General features: G+C 38.9%; 2 protein-coding genes across 9 annotated transcripts in view; one reads left to right on the top strand and one right to left on the bottom strand.

Annotated features, from left to right (window-relative positions):
• Window positions 1-5434, bottom strand: part of acap3b (ArfGAP with coiled-coil, ankyrin repeat and PH domains 3b) — a 57001-nt gene extending 51567 nt beyond the window's left edge. For 2 of the 6 annotated variants that reach the window (XM_044122048.1, XM_044122050.1), the window contains exon 1: window positions 5077-5429. In XM_044122048.1, the coding sequence (XP_043977983.1) occupies window positions 5077-5123 (47 nt within the window). In that variant the 5' untranslated portion in view covers window positions 5124-5429. Of the gene's footprint in view, window positions 1-5076 lie in introns of all 6 variants that reach the window. The other 4 variants (XM_044122051.1, XM_044122049.1, XM_044122053.1 and 1 more) reach the window with 4 other exon arrangements.
• An 855-nt stretch (window positions 5435-6289) lies between these two features.
• On the top strand, window positions 6290-17581 carry pusl1 (pseudouridine synthase like 1). Of its 3 annotated transcripts, none has more exons than XM_044120995.1 (9): window positions 6290-6597; window positions 6803-6873; window positions 6944-7004; window positions 7555-7742; window positions 11518-11667; window positions 13327-13497; window positions 16055-16109; window positions 16297-16459; window positions 17450-17581. In XM_044120995.1, the coding sequence occupies exons 2-9, from the start codon at window positions 6818-6820 to the stop codon at window positions 17497-17499; spliced, it is 894 nt and encodes a 297-aa protein (XP_043976930.1). In that variant the 5' UTR covers window positions 6290-6597; window positions 6803-6817; the 3' UTR covers window positions 17500-17581. The 3 variants fall into 3 exon arrangements, with proteins under 3 accessions (XP_043976930.1, XP_043976928.1, XP_043976929.1); XM_044120993.1 differs by having other exon boundaries at window positions 6291-6597; window positions 6771-6873; XM_044120994.1 differs by having other exon boundaries at window positions 6307-6382; window positions 6771-6873.
• The last annotated feature ends 1331 nt before the right edge of the window (window positions 17582-18912 follow it).

The raw sequence follows: 18912 nt of genomic DNA, 5'->3' as shown, positions 1-18912 counted from the left end.
CGCCGCTAGCAGCTGTGTGTGAACAGATACGAGTCTCATTCTGTCTCCCTCCCTCAGTGAGACTAATGGACAGGTACTCTCCATCCCTGCCAATGCCAGTGGTCACGCTTTGGAAACGGCAGACCCACTTTGCTGCCCCTGCTTGGAAGACACAGCAGGTTGTATATTTTACTTCACACACAGCTGACCAAAAAAAAATAAAAAATACAAAAAGGATCCACTGAATCAGATCGGCAGGGAGACAGAATGTGTGAAGAAGAAAGATTTGAGGTGATGGTGATAATGATGCAGGTAGGAAATAAATATCCTGACACTTAATAGAAACCTGGCTAGCAGACAGACATTTAAAGGCACTTTAATGAAGGGAGATGTAATATTAAGGTAATGGAGAAAATGTCACATAAAACCACCCAAATGGCTTCCTTTTACAAGACACAAAGTCTTTAGCCAAGTATAATCCAGTGGTGAGTCATAAAAACTGAATTTTCTTTAATTACTTTCATTTACTAAACAATATAAAGGTATTTAATAATTCAAGCTATTCCAAAAGTAATATTTTCATCACCAACCTTAAGCTTAATACTAACTGGGTCCCATTTAAAGGCCTGAGAAAACAGGCAGACGAGCTGAAAGTTGTTTGTTGTTTCGATCTGTAAACTGTCAGCTGTACGCACAGTAAACTAAACAACACCTAGCAGGAGTCGGCAGCTGCTGTCCCACGTTCAGCTTCTCAATTTGTTTTCAGTGATCCTTCAACACAGATGGCCCGACACACCTACACACACATGCTGTTATTACTGACTGGATTTTTTTTTAAACTGACTAATTCTACTACGTTTAACGCAATTATATAATATCTATTGGCATCCAGGGTAAAAATAAATAAAAAAAATCTTAAAATAATTTTATTTTTATCGAAGTACCACAATTTAGACATTTTGCTTGAGTTCTATAACAAGGTATGGTAAAATGTAGAACTATAGTATAAGATCAGTGCTATAATACACTACTACTACGACTAATATGAAGACTTAACAGCTTTGTTTGTCATTTTTTCAGCTATTTTTAGCATTTTAATTATGTGAAGTTAAAGCAAATACCCATTTCCCAGCTCGTGACATCTCACACATATCTGCCTTAAAACTATTGTTCCCGGTAATGCAGAAAAAAATGCACACTTCTTTGGTTTCTGAGAGAGGAACACAGCAAGTTAGCTATTTATTATATCAGAATCAAAAAATCAAAGTTTACTTGTACCTTTCAGCAGCAAGGCAGTTCAAGGTGCTTTACATAATAAAAACATAAAAGTACAAAGTTATAAAGAAAGCACCATACAAGTCAACAAAAGTATCAAAAAGGTTCTTAAAAAGAAAGCCGGAAAAAACTGTTGTAAGAAACTAAAAGGAACCAAACCTGCTGTTCATTCAGGCTGTGAGAGATAACAGGAAGACTATGAAGAATGCGGCTAGAGTTCTCCGTTTTATTCTCTTGAACTTTCAACCTCTCTCCATCATAAAATATGCTGAAATTTGGAAATATTGTCAGCCTTTTGAAAATGTCAATGTTAACAATCTATATTCCTTCAAGTGTACAAACTACGCTAACTATTTTAAATGCTAAAAACAGCTACAAACGTTGTCTGTAATAACTTTGTCTTTGTTCTAAAAAGCAGTCCCTTTTTTGGCAGGAGTGCCAATAAATGTAGAGCATGCTGCAGAATGACTCTCCCCTGACACTTCTTTTGGATTGGAAAGCGACGGAAAAGAAATTACACAAAAACCGATTCTCTTATCTCTGCAGCCCTTCTCCTCCTTCATTCTTAAATCTCCTGCCCTCCTTTCCCCAGCTCTCAGTTGTCTGTCTTTCAGCAGCTGCTGGTCGGCAACAGCTCCCACCCACCATGTGCGTATTAATAGACTCATCACGAAGATTCAGTCAATGAAATGTCCCAATTTTAACTGAATGGCTCAGTCGACACATTATATAATGCCACTTGTTCTTGTCGGTATAATTATGCTTTACAGAAACGCTCTACGGAAGTATTGCTGCTGTATTTTAGTCAGTCCTGTGTTTGTGTTGCCCACTTTACGGCCATTCTGTGCTTACAGTGATAACTGAGACAAAATGTGTCTCATGCATTTATGCGTTTACTGAAGCACATGGACGGCCTACTCTTAAAAGCGTAGTGCTAAATTTCTGGGTATCTCAAGCAAAATCATATTACAATGGTTTGGTGACGACAGAACTGAGGGACACAGTTCGAGGGAATCTTTTCAAAACAGAATGAATGCAGCGGATGACTGCTGAATAAGGGGCATGGCACAATAAAGAAAACTGGAACAAAAAGATGTGAGTACGCAATCCTAACTAAAATGCTCTTAAAATCTTCTTCTCGTGCACACACAACTACTGCACACATACAAGTTCAGACCTGCAGCATCAGGGTGAATGTGAGCTCTTTAAACTTCACAAAGAGGAAGACAGACAGGACTGGTTCTCGGCTTCTTTAATTTTGCGTTTCCCCAGAGTGACACGACGAGACAAAAGGAGAAAGAAGAAAGTTGGATGAGAGTAAAAATAAATATAATGGAAAGTTCTGCAGCAGATGACTTTATTTACCTGGTTGTGTCACGCAGCACTTAAAAACAGGCCGGCTGCTGTTTTTAGAACAAGTATTCCTTTTAAAAAGATTAAAAGATCTTTTTTTTTTTTTTTCTGGGATTATGGAGATTTTGTGAAACCATTTTATGGCCGAGCTTAAACTCTTAATGGTCCAGAGTATCTTCACTCTCACTGAACTTACTTCCCAAGGTATTTGTTCAACTACAGACACTATTTGGAAAATTCTGGTTTCGGGCTACACGAGTTGAACCACAACATCCTGACATCTAACAAGTGAAGCATTTTTCTTTGGAAGCTGTTTTTTTTTTTTGTTGTTTTTTATATCTGCACAAGTGCTCCAATCTTGATATAGCTCACAGACTGATTTGATTTTCCAGACTTACAAACAGCAACTTGAAAACATATTCAAAACTCTTGAACTTTTTCTAATTTTGTCACATTATGACTACAAACTTTACCGGTTTTTATGCGATAGATCACCTCAAAGCGTTCTATAATTCTCTAATTATTGTTTGTTGGCTTATGTGGACAGGCCCGTTTTGGCAGTTGTGCCATACTCTTTTCATATTTAGAAGATTAACTGTACTAAACTCTATAATCTTGATTTCACCAAAACTTGGGCTATTTTTTTAATAATCTAACCCTGCTTTAAACTTATTCACAACTTTTTTTGATCTTCCTCATGTGTTCCTTGGTCTCTGTTAAGCTTTTCTTGTTTTCTCGCATTCTCTAATAAATCTGTAAGGCCTTCACAGAACAGCTGCTTTTACACTGAAAAAAACAAAAAAACAAACTGTAGCAGGTGTTTACAGATGTGACTTATGAAAACCGAGAAGGATTTTGTTCCAGGGTATTAGAGTAAAAGGGGCCGATTACAAATGCTTCTCAGATTTTTATTAGCAAAAAATCTGAAACCCATGCAAGGTTTTCCTTACTCTTCACTGTAATGCTCTACTTTGTGTTGGTCAATCACACGAAAAGCAGAAAAATTCATAACTGTTTTTGGTTGCACCATGACAAAATCTTAAAAAGTGATGTTTGCCAACACAGCGGGGTTTTAAAATGGATATACAGACAAAAACAGGAAACTGGAATCATAAGACTCTCTTGCTTTATCAGGAGAAAATCATCACATCATAAAAAAATAAATCAAAACCAGGATTTAACTTTATAATAGGGACAAATTATTGTATTTTATTACTATGTTACTTATTTAAGGCCTCATAAATGTAAAGGATGTCAGATTGCTCACCAACTTCATTATAATTATGGTAATCCACTGTGATCCAGTGAAGCAACCACATCGGTTTCCCTTGGCTTCTGTGGAATTTTCCAAATATTCTCTTCACAAGAATATGGGAAAGTACAGAAGTAGCGGGAAAACACGGAAGTGCTCTGCTTCTTTCCTTGAACTGCTGTCTGAGTCATCCATAAACACTCAAGAAAGACATAAGCAGCAGGTTGGACATCTGCCTCCCAAATTTGCTCAATAGATTGCAAGTGACAAAACGAGAAAGCAAGTGGAAACATTTGCTGGAGATCAAGACAGCAAACCGGCAGCAGACGCTGATATGCAGAGATAAAAGATGGAGGGGAAAAATGCAACAAAGCAGTGTGATCCAAGAAGAAATCTTTTCAGGAAGAACAGATGTATCTGGGGATAAACTGGAGCTACATGGCCTGCTCGGCTCGCCACATTTTCCTCGCTGGACCCTACAGACCGGCACGTGGATTGAGACAGCTGGGAGTGATGGAGGTGAACATCTGGACGCTGCTAGATGAGCTCCATTCCCGCTGCCTCTTTCAGCCTGGTCGCCAGTGCTGCCGCTGCCAGAGCATCTACCCTTCCTTCAATCAGTCCAGACTTAACACAGTTTCTGACCACGACGAAAGGACTGCACCCACACCGTATACCACGCTGCAACACTCTCACACAGCAGGATCTGCTCATGCTGTCACAATGAATGAGTCCACCATATCACAGCATTATGCAGGGGCTGAAGGAGAGTCACTGCAATTTGATTTTGCATGTAAGCAACATGGATCCTGTCTGTGTCTGGCCATTTATGAGCTCAATTGAGCTAATTAGCCCACATTCAAACAACAGACCACAGAAGACACCACAGCCACTAAGTGCATTCCAACAAACACATCTTAAGTTAATATAAATTCTGTATTATCTTATTTGACGTTTTCAGCCAAGGTCTAAAAATCTCATCAGAAGGACACATAGGAAGCAGACATATGGACAGAAGAAACGCCATCTTATTGTTGCACATGTGCGAGGCATCCTTTCATTCCAATTGTTGAAAGCATTACATTTAAAAAACAAACAAAACAAAAAAACACGCGAGATATGATTTCTTTTTTTTTCTTTTTTTTACTCAGTCTTACAAAAGAAGGTGTGCCTTTTTTGCGCACCGCTGAGATGCACCCTGTGATGTGGAGTCTTACCTGAATCTGGGCGAATCTTTTATACATTCTTCAAAGTCCACCGTCATTTTTGTTGTTGTGATCTAGTATTCCCACTTCAATTTGCAAATGTCATTGCCCACGGAGGGATGTCGCTTTGACCGTAAAGGATGGTGACGGGTATATCTCCCCTGACGCGCAGCAGCAGCAGCAGCAGCAGTGTGTCGCTTCTCGCCCGGTGGCACCGTGACACAAAATGCGAGCTGAAGCAGTGCGCGACGCGGCGCGGCAGGCGGAGATACTACTACACTGCTGCTGCCGCTGCCGAGGAGGGAGAGGGGCGTAGCCGCAACACAGAGCCTGAAAGAGGAGGGGAGAGAGTCCAACAGATACAACCTACCCTAACAAGAATGGCAGGAGTCGTGGTGGAAAGGTAGAACCTTTAATAATAATAATAATCCATCCATCCATTTTCTATACACCCTTGTCCCTAATGGGGTCGGGAGGGTTGCTGGTGCTTATCTCCAGCTGCGTTCCGGGCGAGAGGCGGGGTACACCCTGGACAGGTCGCCAGTCTGTCGCAGGGCAACACAGAGACACACAAGACAAACAAACATTCACACACACACTCACACCTAGGGAGAATTTCGAGAAACCAATTAACCTAACAGTCATGTTTTTGGATTGTGGGAGGAAACCGGAGAGCCCGGGGAGAACCCACGCATGCACAGGGAGAACATGCAAACTCCATGCAGTTCGGGAATCGAACCCAGGACCTTCTTGCTGCAAGGCAACAGCTCTACCAACTGCGCCACTGTGCAGCCCATAATAATAAATAAATAAATAAATAAATAATAATAATAATAATAATAATAATAATAATAATAATAATAATAATAATTAATAATTAATAATAACTATTATTATTATAGGTTCTGACTACTTGCTGAAGCAATGCGCGGCGCCGATTTCTTTCAATATATATATATATATATATATATATATATATATATATATATATATATATATATATATATATATATATATATATATATATAACCATCCATATGTAAGTGGTTATATTCAAACCACTTATATTGGTTTGAATATTCAAACCAAAGTTTGAATACTTTTTCAGTTTCAGCAGGAGTTCAATGCCTTTCTTTTGCTTACTTGCAAATGATATATCTCTGACATCTATGCTCTCTGGTTTCATTGCTTTCAATGAGGGTTGGCTTGCAGCTGACACCTTTTCTTCATTCACTATGACGTCATCAATAAGCGACCAGACGCGCTTGCCTTTATTTAACATGACATGACTTCATGCTTGTGTTTAGAAATTAAGAGGGTTTGTCCACGTTTATTATTTAAATTAGCAGTTGTTGTTTTTTTGTCGCATGTGGTAAAATGCTGATGCCAAATTTTTAAATGTTACCTGCCACGCTAATAGCTAGAGTGTGCATGTGACACGAAGCGTTTTTGCCTTTTATGTTAAGAAGACTATTTATTGTAAATACACTCAACCTTGCTCTTTTATTTTGATTTACTAAAAGAGAAGGAGAGGTGGGTATTATTAACTGTAAGCGACATTACTACTGTACTTCCGGACTACAAATACGGTTCTATCATTGATTTCTGTTACCGCATGTGCTCCATACGAGAGGACAGTGAAAGTCAGCGCTTACGTTCTTACTGTAAACATGAATGTGAAATGGGTTTTTATCGCATCTTTGTAGTTTTACTAACAAACGGTAACTTGTGAACGAAGATTTCCCATAACACAATGCACAACTGGGCACGTTACCTCATCTTTTTTCAGTACATTGGGACGAAATACAGGTCAGTGTGCGGCGCAAGGGTTGCATTATAATAGCAATCATTTATTTATTACTTCTTTACATTTTTACAGGGGAGTAGTAAAAGTACCGCCACACCAGCTGGGTCAGTCGGGGGTCCAGGAGCACTTGGAGGTAAATTTTACTTATTTATACTCCACCATTCAGCTTTATTTGAAAAGCACTTTACAAACAATAAGTGCTTTATACAAAAAATGAAAAGATACCAGCACAAAGCAGAGAATAAATACAAACAGTGCTTAATTATATATATATATATATATATATATATATATATATATATATATATATATATATATATATATATATATATATATATATATATATATACTGTAAAAAAAAATACTTAAGACGGTGTCTGCAACTTGCTAAGCATTCCAGTTGTCATAACTGGAACAAATAGAAATTATTAGAATGGGAACTGTTATCTTTTTGTTTTAAAAACATGTAGATAATTTTATATGTTGTTATTTTTTATTTTTGCATGAATACATTTAAACATGGAGCTCGAGATTCTTACACTGTGATAATCACCTGCTGGCATATAATCCAGATTTGGAATCTTTTAAAACAATCTTGTTTAAGAGCCCTCCACACTTTTTCAAGGCTTTTTCTACATTTTGTATGCACTGAAAGCTTTGCATTTTTTCCTGTCTTTGTGCAGGACGCAATTAAGAGACTGAAACCAGTCAACCCAGTGTCTCTGTCGGTGTCCAGCAGGACAGACACAGGTGTCCACGCCCTCTCGAACTCGGCTCACTTTGACCTCCAGCGCAAAGACGACAAGCCTGCTTTCACTGAGGACGTTCTGGTTAAAGCTATCAATTTTTACCTCAAGGAACAGCAAATCAGGTGAGTCAGGTTGTAAAGTGGGATCTGAAAACCCTTCAAAATTGCCAATGTTTAATGGGACATTTCTGAGATGTGTGCAAGTGTTCAGCTACTCTTTTCTTTCATTACCAGATTTTCTTTGTCATTTGATTTAACATTTCTGTCAATCTCGCAGTGAACATTTTCTAAAAGCATGCACTGCTCTTGGTACAAGACTATCGTTGCATAAGCTTGTATAATAAATCTTCCTTGAAGAAGTTATGTTTTCACTTATTGATTTTTGGAAACCTTTCACTCATTTCTCAAGCAGATTTTTCTTCTCTGTCGTTCCATTTCTTTTGCTCCGATACTGTCTGTAACCTTTGTCGCTCATCTTGACACTCCTTTTTATTCAAAAAAGAAAGTAGTTTGTAGACCCTCATCACTTCTGACACATTAACATATGTTGAAATGAACAGATGCAAAATTAAAATTATTTGTAACTGAGCCAAATTTATGGTAGAGAAAAGTGAATGTTTTTCCTGAGATGTTTTCATCAAAATAACATAATAAAGAGTTTACCATCTGCAGTAATTGTCAATGGGCAACACAAAGACACACAGGACAAACAACTATGAATAAACACACACTCCTTCACTCCTTAGGGCAACTTAGAGAGACCAGTTAACCTACAAGTCATGTTTGTGGACTGTTGTAGCAAGCTGGAGTACCCAGAGAGAGCCCATGGATGCACAGAGAACATGAAAACCCTTTGCAGAAAGATCCCAGGACCTTCTTGCTGCAAAGCAACTGCACTGCTGTGCAGCAGACTGAAAATGATGCATGATTTTCCAAATAGTTTATCAGAAAAGTGTGGCTTGTATTTGTATTTAGCCACCCTAAGTCAATACTGTGTAGAACTACTTTTTTTCTGCTGCTACTGGTGCAAATCTTTTGACTGTATATCTGTATCTCCACTAGCTTTGACATCTAGACAGAAAATGTTGCACATTCCAGTTTGCAAAATAGCTCAATGTCAGTCAGACTGGATCTAGAGCATCTGTGAAAATACACTTTTAAGTTTTGCCACTCATTTGGATGTGGACGGATTCAGGTGTGGACGTTGATTGGCCCATTCTGACACATACATATGCTTTTATCCAAATTGTAGCTCTGGCTGTACACTTCAGGTTATTGTCCTGTGTTAGTATTACTAATAAACAATAAAATCTTTTTTCCCCAAGTCTGGTGCTCCCAGTTTCCTCATCTTAATCTCTTCATTAGGGATCTCTGCACTATTCAGATCTTTTAAGTGATCACAAAAAACACACTACTGTTATACATGATTAGATAAGTTATTTACTAGCTTTTTTTTAATTATAAAAACAGCTGAAAATGAAAACAATGGAGGAAGTTGGATCAATAAATATGTGGATAGTAACAAGGAGAGATTGTCTTGAAGGGTCAGACCTGTGAGGACAGATGGTGTGAAACCCAAACTGGCAAACGCACATAAGAAGTGCTGATGGATGGAAGGGAAGCTCCCTGCATGCTGCTAATCCTTACACCTGTAGAGAAAAGGTTGGAAAGGATTATCCCAGGGCTGTGCCATCCATTAACAGACACACACACACACACACTCACAAGGAGGCTTTCATCTGGCTTAATGGGAATTTACAGTGTAGATATGCTCTAGTTTCCATAGATGTATGACTAAATCAGCATCATGTATGTTTTTGTTTTGCGTCACATTAGAAATAAGCCTGAATAAAGTCTCTCATCACCATCACTATCCGTTTTTGCTGCAAAGGGAGCTTGTAACCGGAATAAAGACATCTTCCACAACAACGCTGGCTCACAGCTTTGGTCTGCCGCCTCCAGGGATGCAGAGCCAAGATGAGCATTAAACAGACTCCACACTGTAAAAGAGAAAATGTCCTCACGGAATGTTCTATGTTAAGGCCCAGCTTTTCAACAAACAATGCCCCATTTTCCCAAATTTGTGCAGCCACCCTTTTGTACACTGTATATGAAAATTTGATGTGGGTGTGTGGTGGGGAGGGGGGGGTGCAAAAGCTGTCACTTCACATCGGAGGTGCTGGCAGAGGCATACACAAGGGTTTTCTCTGCTGTGTGCCACACTCAAATCTCCTCCCCTGGTAGTGTAACCTAGTTTTTCAGATTCTACACACACACATACACACACCCACACACAAGCGTGAATTTCTTATTGTCATTGTTGTCATACCTTTGCGTGCTTGAGCATGCTTAAATGGGACTGCTACATGTCTCCCACATCATCTAGCACTCACTAAAGATGTACACCGCCAGACTGACTGCACTGCAGACACAAATCTGTGTGAACAAACTGTAAGGGTATTGATGTGTCGCATTCAGTCACTCTCATGGTGCTACAGTTTGCTGCAGCCCTTTATCGAGTTCACAACTTAACCCTGAAGAATGCTCTGTCACTTTAGCCCTAGTAGTGGTGAACTCTACTAAATTTATCTGCGATGCACCTATCAGACCTTTTTAGTGGTCGATATGTATTCCTGGTTTTACTTTCTGCAGCTCAAACTCACTTCAGGTTTTGTTTTAATCCAATGATTAAGTGTTAGAAACATTTTTAAATAAACCATCAAGATATTAAGGGACCACAAGATAATCCATTAAAGTATATGTCCATGACCTTAACCTGCTTTTTACTCAGTTATTACTTTACACAGTTGCATAGTGACACGGTTGGGCGCACTGTTGCCTAGCAGCAAGAAAGTCCTGGCTTTGAATCCTGGCCTGAGTCTTCCTACATGGAGTTTGCATGTTCTCCCTTTTGCTCCCGGTGCTTTGACTTCCTCCCACAGTCTAAAAACATGACTGTTGGGTTCATTGGTCTCTCTGAATCGTTCTTAGGCATAAGTGTGTGTGATTGATTGTCCTGTTGTCTCTATGTAGCCCGGTGATTGGCTGGCGACCTGTCTAGGGTGTACTATGTCTCTTGCCCACTGACTACTGTATCTGAATGTCTGTTTGGTGTTGAATGAGTGCATCACTGATTTGGGCAACATTCAGTTTGATCACTCTCTAACCAGTGGTGACCAAGCAAACTCAAAAGTCCAAAGCCTTTCCCATCAGGGAACACGCCATATAAAGAGCTACCACATGTTTCAAAAACAAGTCAAGAGGAAGCACTTAAATCAAAGAAGCCATTTAGAAACAAACAATATGTTTTACTACACAAGACTTGAATGTGACTACTTCAGGCTGTGAGAAAGCAAGAGAGAGCATTACGTTTTTTGCAGATAACAGGAAGATTGTACAGAATACAGCTCACAAGATGCTCCTTTTTATCTTTTTGAGATGAGGAACATACTGGATTTAGAATGGCTGCAAGTTTTTTGGAAATATCAGAGCTGAGGTAAAGGTTGAATTTCTTTCTTGAGTTCACAAAGAGACTGCTGTCCGAGTTAATGACCAGGATAATCACTAATATAGGATATAAAAACACCAAATGTCAACCCTGGAATCATTTTGTCTTTTTTTATGATAATGATTGGTTTTAAAGCAGTTCTCTCGCACACACTGAGACGTTGCTTCTGCTTCCGATGTAAATAATTAAGCTCAGGGATACGAAGAAAAAATTTGATAGTTCTTACATAATCCAATTTCATAGATATTAAAGAGAAATTGGAATTAGCCTGAATTGGTATTACTAAGAGAATGGAAATGGGTAAAAAAAGACATTTTTCAGATTGAATTAATGGACATGCTGTTTCCAGCTTTTCTTTTCAGAATCAATACTGATCTTTTGTTTTCGAAGGGTCACCCATGCTCACCGCGTCCCTGACGACTTCCATGCCCGTTATCATGCTCAGTCTCGGACCTACGTCTACCGAATAGCGCTGGGCGTCACCCACCACACTCTGCTCCCGCTCACAGACTGGAATCTGTGCTGGAGTCTCCGCAACACGTGAGTGATCCCATCACTATTTGCTTGCTGTGTTTCCCCCATTATTTGCACGTTTTTCCATTCCTGTGCTGCATCATGAGAAATAAAGCTTGGAGTATGATTTTGCTCACAGTAAGCTCAGAGCTCACAGAGAATAACTGGATGTTAATTGCATGAATAATCCCCAATTGGGAATGGCGGAGCTACAAATTAGGAACTGCGAGAAGGTTTTATGTAAGCTGACACACCAAAAGCAAACAAGAAGGAGGCAGAGGGAGAGAGGAGGGACAGTGTGTACAAAGAGATAAAATGTTTAGGGCTTTGAAGCGTAGGCAATGTTCTTCTGGCTGTAACTACATCGAGTGAGCGTGAAGGAAAAATGTTTTAAAGAGTGTATGTTTGAACATTTGTCTGCTCTTCTTACTTCACACTTTTTTTTGTTTTTTTAGGGGAAAGTAGGGCAAGATAAGCTGCGGGCTTATACACAATAAACAACACCCACGCATTTTACCCAGGTTCCCTTTTTTTCTCACTCGCTTTCCTTTTTTTTTTTTTTCATTTCTCCATCCCTCACTTGTTCCTCAATCTCTTCTCATTCCCCTTTTCCCTAATTTCTCTCTCCGTCGTCTGCTTCTTTATCCCTCTCTCATGTTCAGCCTTTATCTCGTCTTTCTGCCCCTGAGCATCTCTGCCTCAGCAGCGTCTCTTCGTTTTCTCTTTGATCTGCCGCTCCTCCCGCATCATCACACCCGCTTTTCCACTGCAAGAAATATCTGATAGATTGCTTTAGTTCTTTACTTCCCAAGCTGGTTTTCAGTAGAAATGAATACAGCGTATTTTTCAAACTTTCTTGAAGATGCGTTTATGAGGTTTCTCTTGCAAGTACAGATTTCTGTTTTTGTCATTTTTAATTTGTTTCTTCTGATGTTGACAAAGCTTTTCGACAATAAATCTTAAAGTACACAGGCCCAGATTTCCTTTCTTGTATTTAAATGCAATTGTACATTAAGTAGCAGAGTTGGGGATGTAAATCACAGCCTTGAAGAACTTTTCAAATCCTCTTTGCAAATGGATTTTTGGCAGTGGCAGTGTGATGGTATGAGGGTGGAACCTTCTCCTGCTTGTAATTATTGGAATCAGTCTCTGGGCAGAGATATCAGGACATTATTCAACAACCGATGGTAAGCCTATATCTTCACTCTTTGGTACCAAACTCTTCCCTTTATTGAGTCGATGATTATGATTTCCTTGTAAGGTAGAGGTTTTAAATGATTGCATTAAGGATTTTAATGGCTCAGTCACTCCTCTTTGCATCCATCCCCGTCTCTGTCGGCTCATATTTACACAGTGACGTGAAGCTGTGGACAGTCCGAGCCGTGATCCCACTCTCACTCCCTGCTCGAAATGAGCCACTCGTCGACATGCCTCTGCTTTCTCACATGGCCTCGTTCCTCAGAATGTTAATATTATATAAGTTCATGGGAAATTGGAACAAGGAGGCCTAGAAATACATCTCACTTAGTGTGAACCCTTCGGTCTGACCTAGCTGTTTAGACAAGTCACTTTCAGGTCAGCATGAAGGAATCCCAATAAGACCAGAAAAGGGCTGATTTTGGGAAACTGGCCTGCCAAGAGTCGCATCATTTGTGCGTTTAAAATCAAATGTTTTGTTTGTTTCAGAGAGCTGGATATAGACACCATGGCTGAGGCGGCTGCACTGCTGGTTGGGACTCATGATTTCAGCAGCTTCAGGGCAGTGAACTCTGACTTGCCTTTTAAAAATCCTGTGAAGACGATGGATGTGGTTACCATACAGCCTGGAAGCTCCTTCGCACGTTCACATTTTCACAGGTAGGATTGTGGACAGGAAAACAAGACATGCCCAGCTTAGCTTTAGTGTGTCAATATATAATTTTTGCGTTGATGGACTTTACTTTTGAATTTTAATATACTTACAGGACCTCATATATAAATATGTAAATGAGAGCTCTTTGTAAACATTTGTAAAAAAAAAAAAAAACTGAGCATTTTTTTGCTATTCACACGCTTCTCACAATATTCAGTAAGAATATTTACACTGTATGATTTCCTGATAAAAAATGTTTTCTGAAAAAGATTGCAATCAAAGTTCCATCTTGATTTAGGCAGAGAATCTGTGGAGGGTGCTAAAAATTAGGGGGATGCAAAACAGGCGTTCCAGCCTCAAAGACTTGTATTTCCACACCGTTAGCTGAGCTGCTAATTACTGGACTGACTTGACTTTCCAGCTACACTCTGTATTATTTCATGCCTTTTTAAACAGCTGATGTTCCCCGCTGTTAGATCAAGCAGGTATAGATGTTGTTTGTGTTAATTGAGGAGCTGTGTGTGATTATGCATTAAGCAGGTTTATGTACTTTAGACAATGAGAATTCAGTGTAATCCATAGCAGAGATGGAGAGGGCCGCGTGGGCTGTGGGAGATTACATTTCCGTGGGGGGTCACTCTGTATGCTAGGTAACACTTCCATGAGTATTAATTATTAATCCTGAAAATATGGCGCACGTTATAGAAGTAGGTTAGCGCTTCTTAGAATAAATGTAATTTCTTATGCCCTAACCCCCAACACACGTGGTGCACCAGCATGAAGTGACCTCCAGGGTTAAAGGTCACATCTTCCAGTCAAGCTTGTATGCTTGCATTTCTACTAAATTAAAGTCTTTTGCATATTTTATAATTAGGGGTTGATGTGAGGCAACACTGGTCTAGAAAGCTTGCATTCGAGTTAAGTGTTCATTTTTTATGACCGTCACTATTCTAAGTAACTGCGATAAAATGAAACGAAACTAAGTGATAAATTATTAAGAAATGTCAAAGGTTGGCTTCCATGTTTTCCCTAAAAGAGGGCAGTGAAAAGGGATGGGCTCGTTGGCTCTGGTTGTAGATAGTTAAACATAAGGTGGAGTTTTTTTTTCTTGTTTTTGTATTAAGTTAATCTAATTTTCTTTTACAAGTAAACCACTCTCCATTTAGTCCTTGTGCTGTCTGTGCAGTGCTCCCACTGAAAGTTTAAGTTTGTTTGAGGCTTGTGCTGTACTGACTGAGAAACAATTCAGCCTTCTAAGTAATACAAGTGAGCAGAGTGTAAGGATTATTACTTGTAATCTTCCATTGTCATATGAAAGAAAAGTAAAAAAAAAAAACAAAAACAAACTTAAGCGTCCCACTAAATGAGAGGCTGCTGTTCAAGAAGAAAGCCAAAAACAAAAGCTGCGTTTACGAGCCAAACTCCAACAGTTTGGCTGTAAAATCCATTTACATTTTCCCCAAAGATTTCCAGGTCGAGACTTTTCTTTTTTCCTTAATAAATTATATTTTATTTGAAAACTGCTTTTTATATTTACTTAGGTAATCTTTACCAATATTAAAATTTGTAAATCTGACAAAAAAGCACAAAGTAAATTTGTAGGGATGTAAATACAACTTTCCCCAAATTCATCTGCTTATGTCACAACATGACCAACTTCCAGCTTAAATAGAAAATTACTGATCTTCTCTTAACTTTTAGTTGTTTGTTTGCTTGTTTCTTTTGTAACTTTGGTTTAAATACATGTGTAATAACGATGTCTAGCACACACTGCTTTCACCCCTGCTAAATGAACTTTGGTCTATATTTAATATTTGTCAAATGCAATCAGACAGCAAGCTGCGGGTCACATTTGCATTTGACCCAATTCTTGCCACATGTCTCTTCGTTTATTTGTATCTTTCTTTACCAAAACAAAAAAGAAGGACTAGAAAGGTTGCTCTGATTTTTAATGCAGAAAAGGAGTTTGTATGGCATCGCTCAAATTCCTGTGGTTTTCTGGCATATTTGTGACGTGACATTTAAACAAATCCATGCAACAACAGACTCTTGAATTTTGTCTCATGTCTGGGTGAACGTGGGGCATGCTGTGGTGACGTAGGGGATAGCGCAACCCACATTTGGAGGCCTTTAGTCCTCGACGCGGCCGTCACGGGTTCGATTCCCGGACCCGGCCGACATTTGCCGCATGACTTCCCCCCTCTTCTTCTCCCCTTCCTGTCAGCCCGCTGTCATATAAGAGACACTAGAGCCCACAAAAAGACCCCCTGGTGGGGAAAAAAAAAAATGTCTGGGTGAATGTCACATGAGCCTCATCCACGCAGACGCGGCTTGTGCCGGAATTGTCTGACATGGGTTATTTTTACCATTTTCTTTTTTTAGTTTCCCGTCTTCCTTCTCCTCTCTCATAGTCGTTAGAATAATTACATCTGTCCTAACATAATTAAAAATGAGACCTAAAAATCGTTTTTGTTAAATCAATCATTCAGGTTAAGTACAGACTTTTTTTTTTAAAAACCTGGTTTTCTGTATATTGCTGCTAACGCTACTTTATTTTTACAGACAGCTACAATTCTGGGAGCTGACCTTTAAAAGTCGATCTTTTCTCTATAAGCAGGTTTGTTGCTCTAATCTCTTTCAAATGCCTGCAATATTAATGTGTGCTCCTCTGATTTTGTTCCAATTCATTGTGATTGGTGCCCTCTGCTGGTGATGGCTGAGTCGGATCAAAACCAAAACGATCAAATAGCTGCAGTGATGTTTGACGCAAACCTGAGAGTGAAGCTGTGGTCGTTGTGGTCCAGGTGAGGAGGATGGCTGGAGTCTTGGTGGCTGCAGGCCAGGGACTGCTGTCCGTGTCCCAGGTCAAACAGATCTTGGATGCGCGGGACACTCTGGCCTTCCCTCAGGGTCTGGCGGCTCCAGCCCATGGCCTCTTTCTTAAAAGTGTAGATTACAAAGAGTCCGGTGAGTGAGAATCTCTCTGAATCTGTAGTCATATGTAGCCTGTTATATAATCCAAAGCCTTTAAGAGTTTGTTCTCTCCGACAGCTAATTGATATATAACACATTCAGGACATTACTGCACTCATGTTTCCTGTGTGTAACTTCTATATTATTTTTAAAATGCTTAAATTTTTCTAAACTTTTTGTTTTCCCAACACAAATGAACAGGGATTATTTTTTACCATCATCCTTTGCTGTATGAAGGCTAGTCAATCTACCACTCTTCCATCAAATAAACTCTAAGTAGGTCAAAAACATTGCACACACAAATACACAATTCTTCAATTGTGTATTTATTTTTATTTATTTACCTTTTTGGTCAAATTTGTTCAATTTAGCTTTTAAGGAAATAATGTTTGGCTTACATCTAAAACTGACATCTCCCACTCTACTGCTAAGCTCACACATTCCACCATTTATGCAATAAAAACAATCCCTGGTGCCACAATTTTTTAAAAAATATCAAGTTATGCCAGTTTTCCAGTTAGGTTTTAATGCAGTATGGGCAGAAAATTTAAGTAACATAAAGACGCTGATAGTAGATATGAACAACAGTTGCACTGCATTGTTTATCAGAGCTGGATATAGCAACATTTTATAACGACTTGATGTTTCATTCATTTTAAAATTGCTTGTTTTTATTTTTCAATCTGAAATTGGCCAGTTTAGCTTTGTGTTAAATTTACAGTATGAAAGATTTACAGCTTTCTTCATAAATATCAAGTTTATCTTATAAATGTGTTATTAAACATCATTCTGGATAAGTCACATAGGGAGCAAAAATGACTGCCAAGAGTTTACAATATAGAACTACATAACTGGTTTAGTTATCTTCATCTTAAATATAGCTGTTATATTTTACAGGGTTTTATTTTTGCTATGCTGTTGTATTTCTCATACTTGTATATCCGGAAACGTCTCAGGTTAAATCTTTGATTCTGATTTCCTCAGACCTTCTGTTCTCCCAAAAGCCTGACGTCACTGAAGATCCAGAGACATGACGATGCTACCCGAGTAACAAATATCTGATATATTTGTAAAGTCTTTATGATAATGACCATAATAAAGTTTTTTAGTAACATCTATCTAAAGTTATTGGTTATGCTTTGAACTTTGGTACTTCAGATGTCTTTAATTTCACTCAAAATTTTGTCTCCAAGGCAATAAAATGCTCAGTTAGGTTGGTCAGAATTATTTCTACTTGCTAAATGATGAAATAACTAGAAATGTTTCTTTTTATATCTATTCAGCCCATGACAGATGTATTTCTCACTGGATATCAACCCTCTTACCAGTTTCAGTCAGCTTCTTTGGAGGGTCTTGTGCTTTGGTTCCCAGGTCGAGTCCTTCTGGTCTCTGGGACTCGAAACCTGTCTGTTTCCTGAACAGTCGGATGGCTGAACATTGGCGTGCCAATCGCACTTACATGTAATTGTTTGCACATATAATAATGACACTTTAAGACATTAGGAAACTCAAGGATGAACCAATATTCTTCCTGACTCTTTAAGCACATTAAACATATTTTATCAGACTCTTCTATAATGTCAAACAGCATGTTTGAGGTGTTTCTTTAAGTGCATCCACAGGTTTGCCTGTGTGAATTCACCCATGAGAAGCTGACAAAGCCATCACACAGTCTGGGCATCTTCAAATGACCTAAAAGCACAGTCATTCCTGTGGGAATCATTTTGATATGCTAATTTATCTGAAACGGGAAACATTTAGTCTGATTTAATTTTTGAGGAAAAATTTGTATTTCAAGCTTAGCTCAACTCGTCAATTATACAGCAACGTTCTTTGACCAAGTTTTTTTTTTTTTTTTAGAAAAGTTCAACAACTACAGTATTCCTGTTTTTTAAAATGTCTCTGAATATTGTGGCACTTAAGGTACCGCTTCTAAATGATCTGAGAACCAGAACCAGAGTTTCCAATCTGACATAAATAAGCAATGGAGAACAAGGTGAACCTCTAAATGTTCATTTAATTCAACATATAAGAATACATAACTGTGTCCATGAACACAGCTCCGCTTATACAACACCACACACCTTGAACCTATTACTGGCTACTACGGACACAACTTGCTGAATGCCTGTTTAGCTAATGTACACATTTATGAACTGGGTTCATAACATTATCAAAACATGGTGTACTACAAGTGGGGAGGTCAGGTGGGGGCGGGGGTGGTGTTCTTTAGCAAAAGCTGCTGTGTCCATGGCTCTCACACAGAGGCATTACACTACAGGTCAACAAAGTGCACACAAACACACTCGATGTTTACATCCGGTTGTCCTAATAAAACTGCATTCATCACTTTTTCTTTCTTTTTTTTTTTTACCTACAAAGTGTTGAGTATTCTCATGCTCATTGTTTCCTAGCTTCTCCTAATTTGTCTGCATCTCTTCAGCTAG

This window comes from Gambusia affinis, linkage group LG07 (genome assembly GCF_019740435.1).
Source record: "Gambusia affinis linkage group LG07, SWU_Gaff_1.0, whole genome shotgun sequence".
Classification (NCBI taxonomy): domain Eukaryota; kingdom Metazoa; phylum Chordata; class Actinopteri; order Cyprinodontiformes; family Poeciliidae; genus Gambusia; species Gambusia affinis.
This window is presented reverse-complemented; position numbering and strand designations above follow the sequence as displayed.

What these genes read in the sequence shown, in the direction of transcription:
- pusl1 (XM_044120995.1), top strand. Translation starts at nt 6,818, where the DNA reads ATGCACAACTGGGCACGTTACCTCATCTTTTTTCAGTACATTGGGACG. An exon ending in TACATTGGGACGAAATACAG is followed by an intron (nt 6,874 to 6,943) that starts GTCAGTGTGCGG and finishes ACATTTTTACAG; the next exon opens with GGGAGTAGTAAAAGTACCGC. An exon ending in TGTAGATTACAAAGAGTCCG is followed by an intron (nt 16,460 to 17,449) that starts GTGAGTGAGAAT and finishes TGATTTCCTCAG; the next exon opens with ACCTTCTGTTCTCCCAAAAG.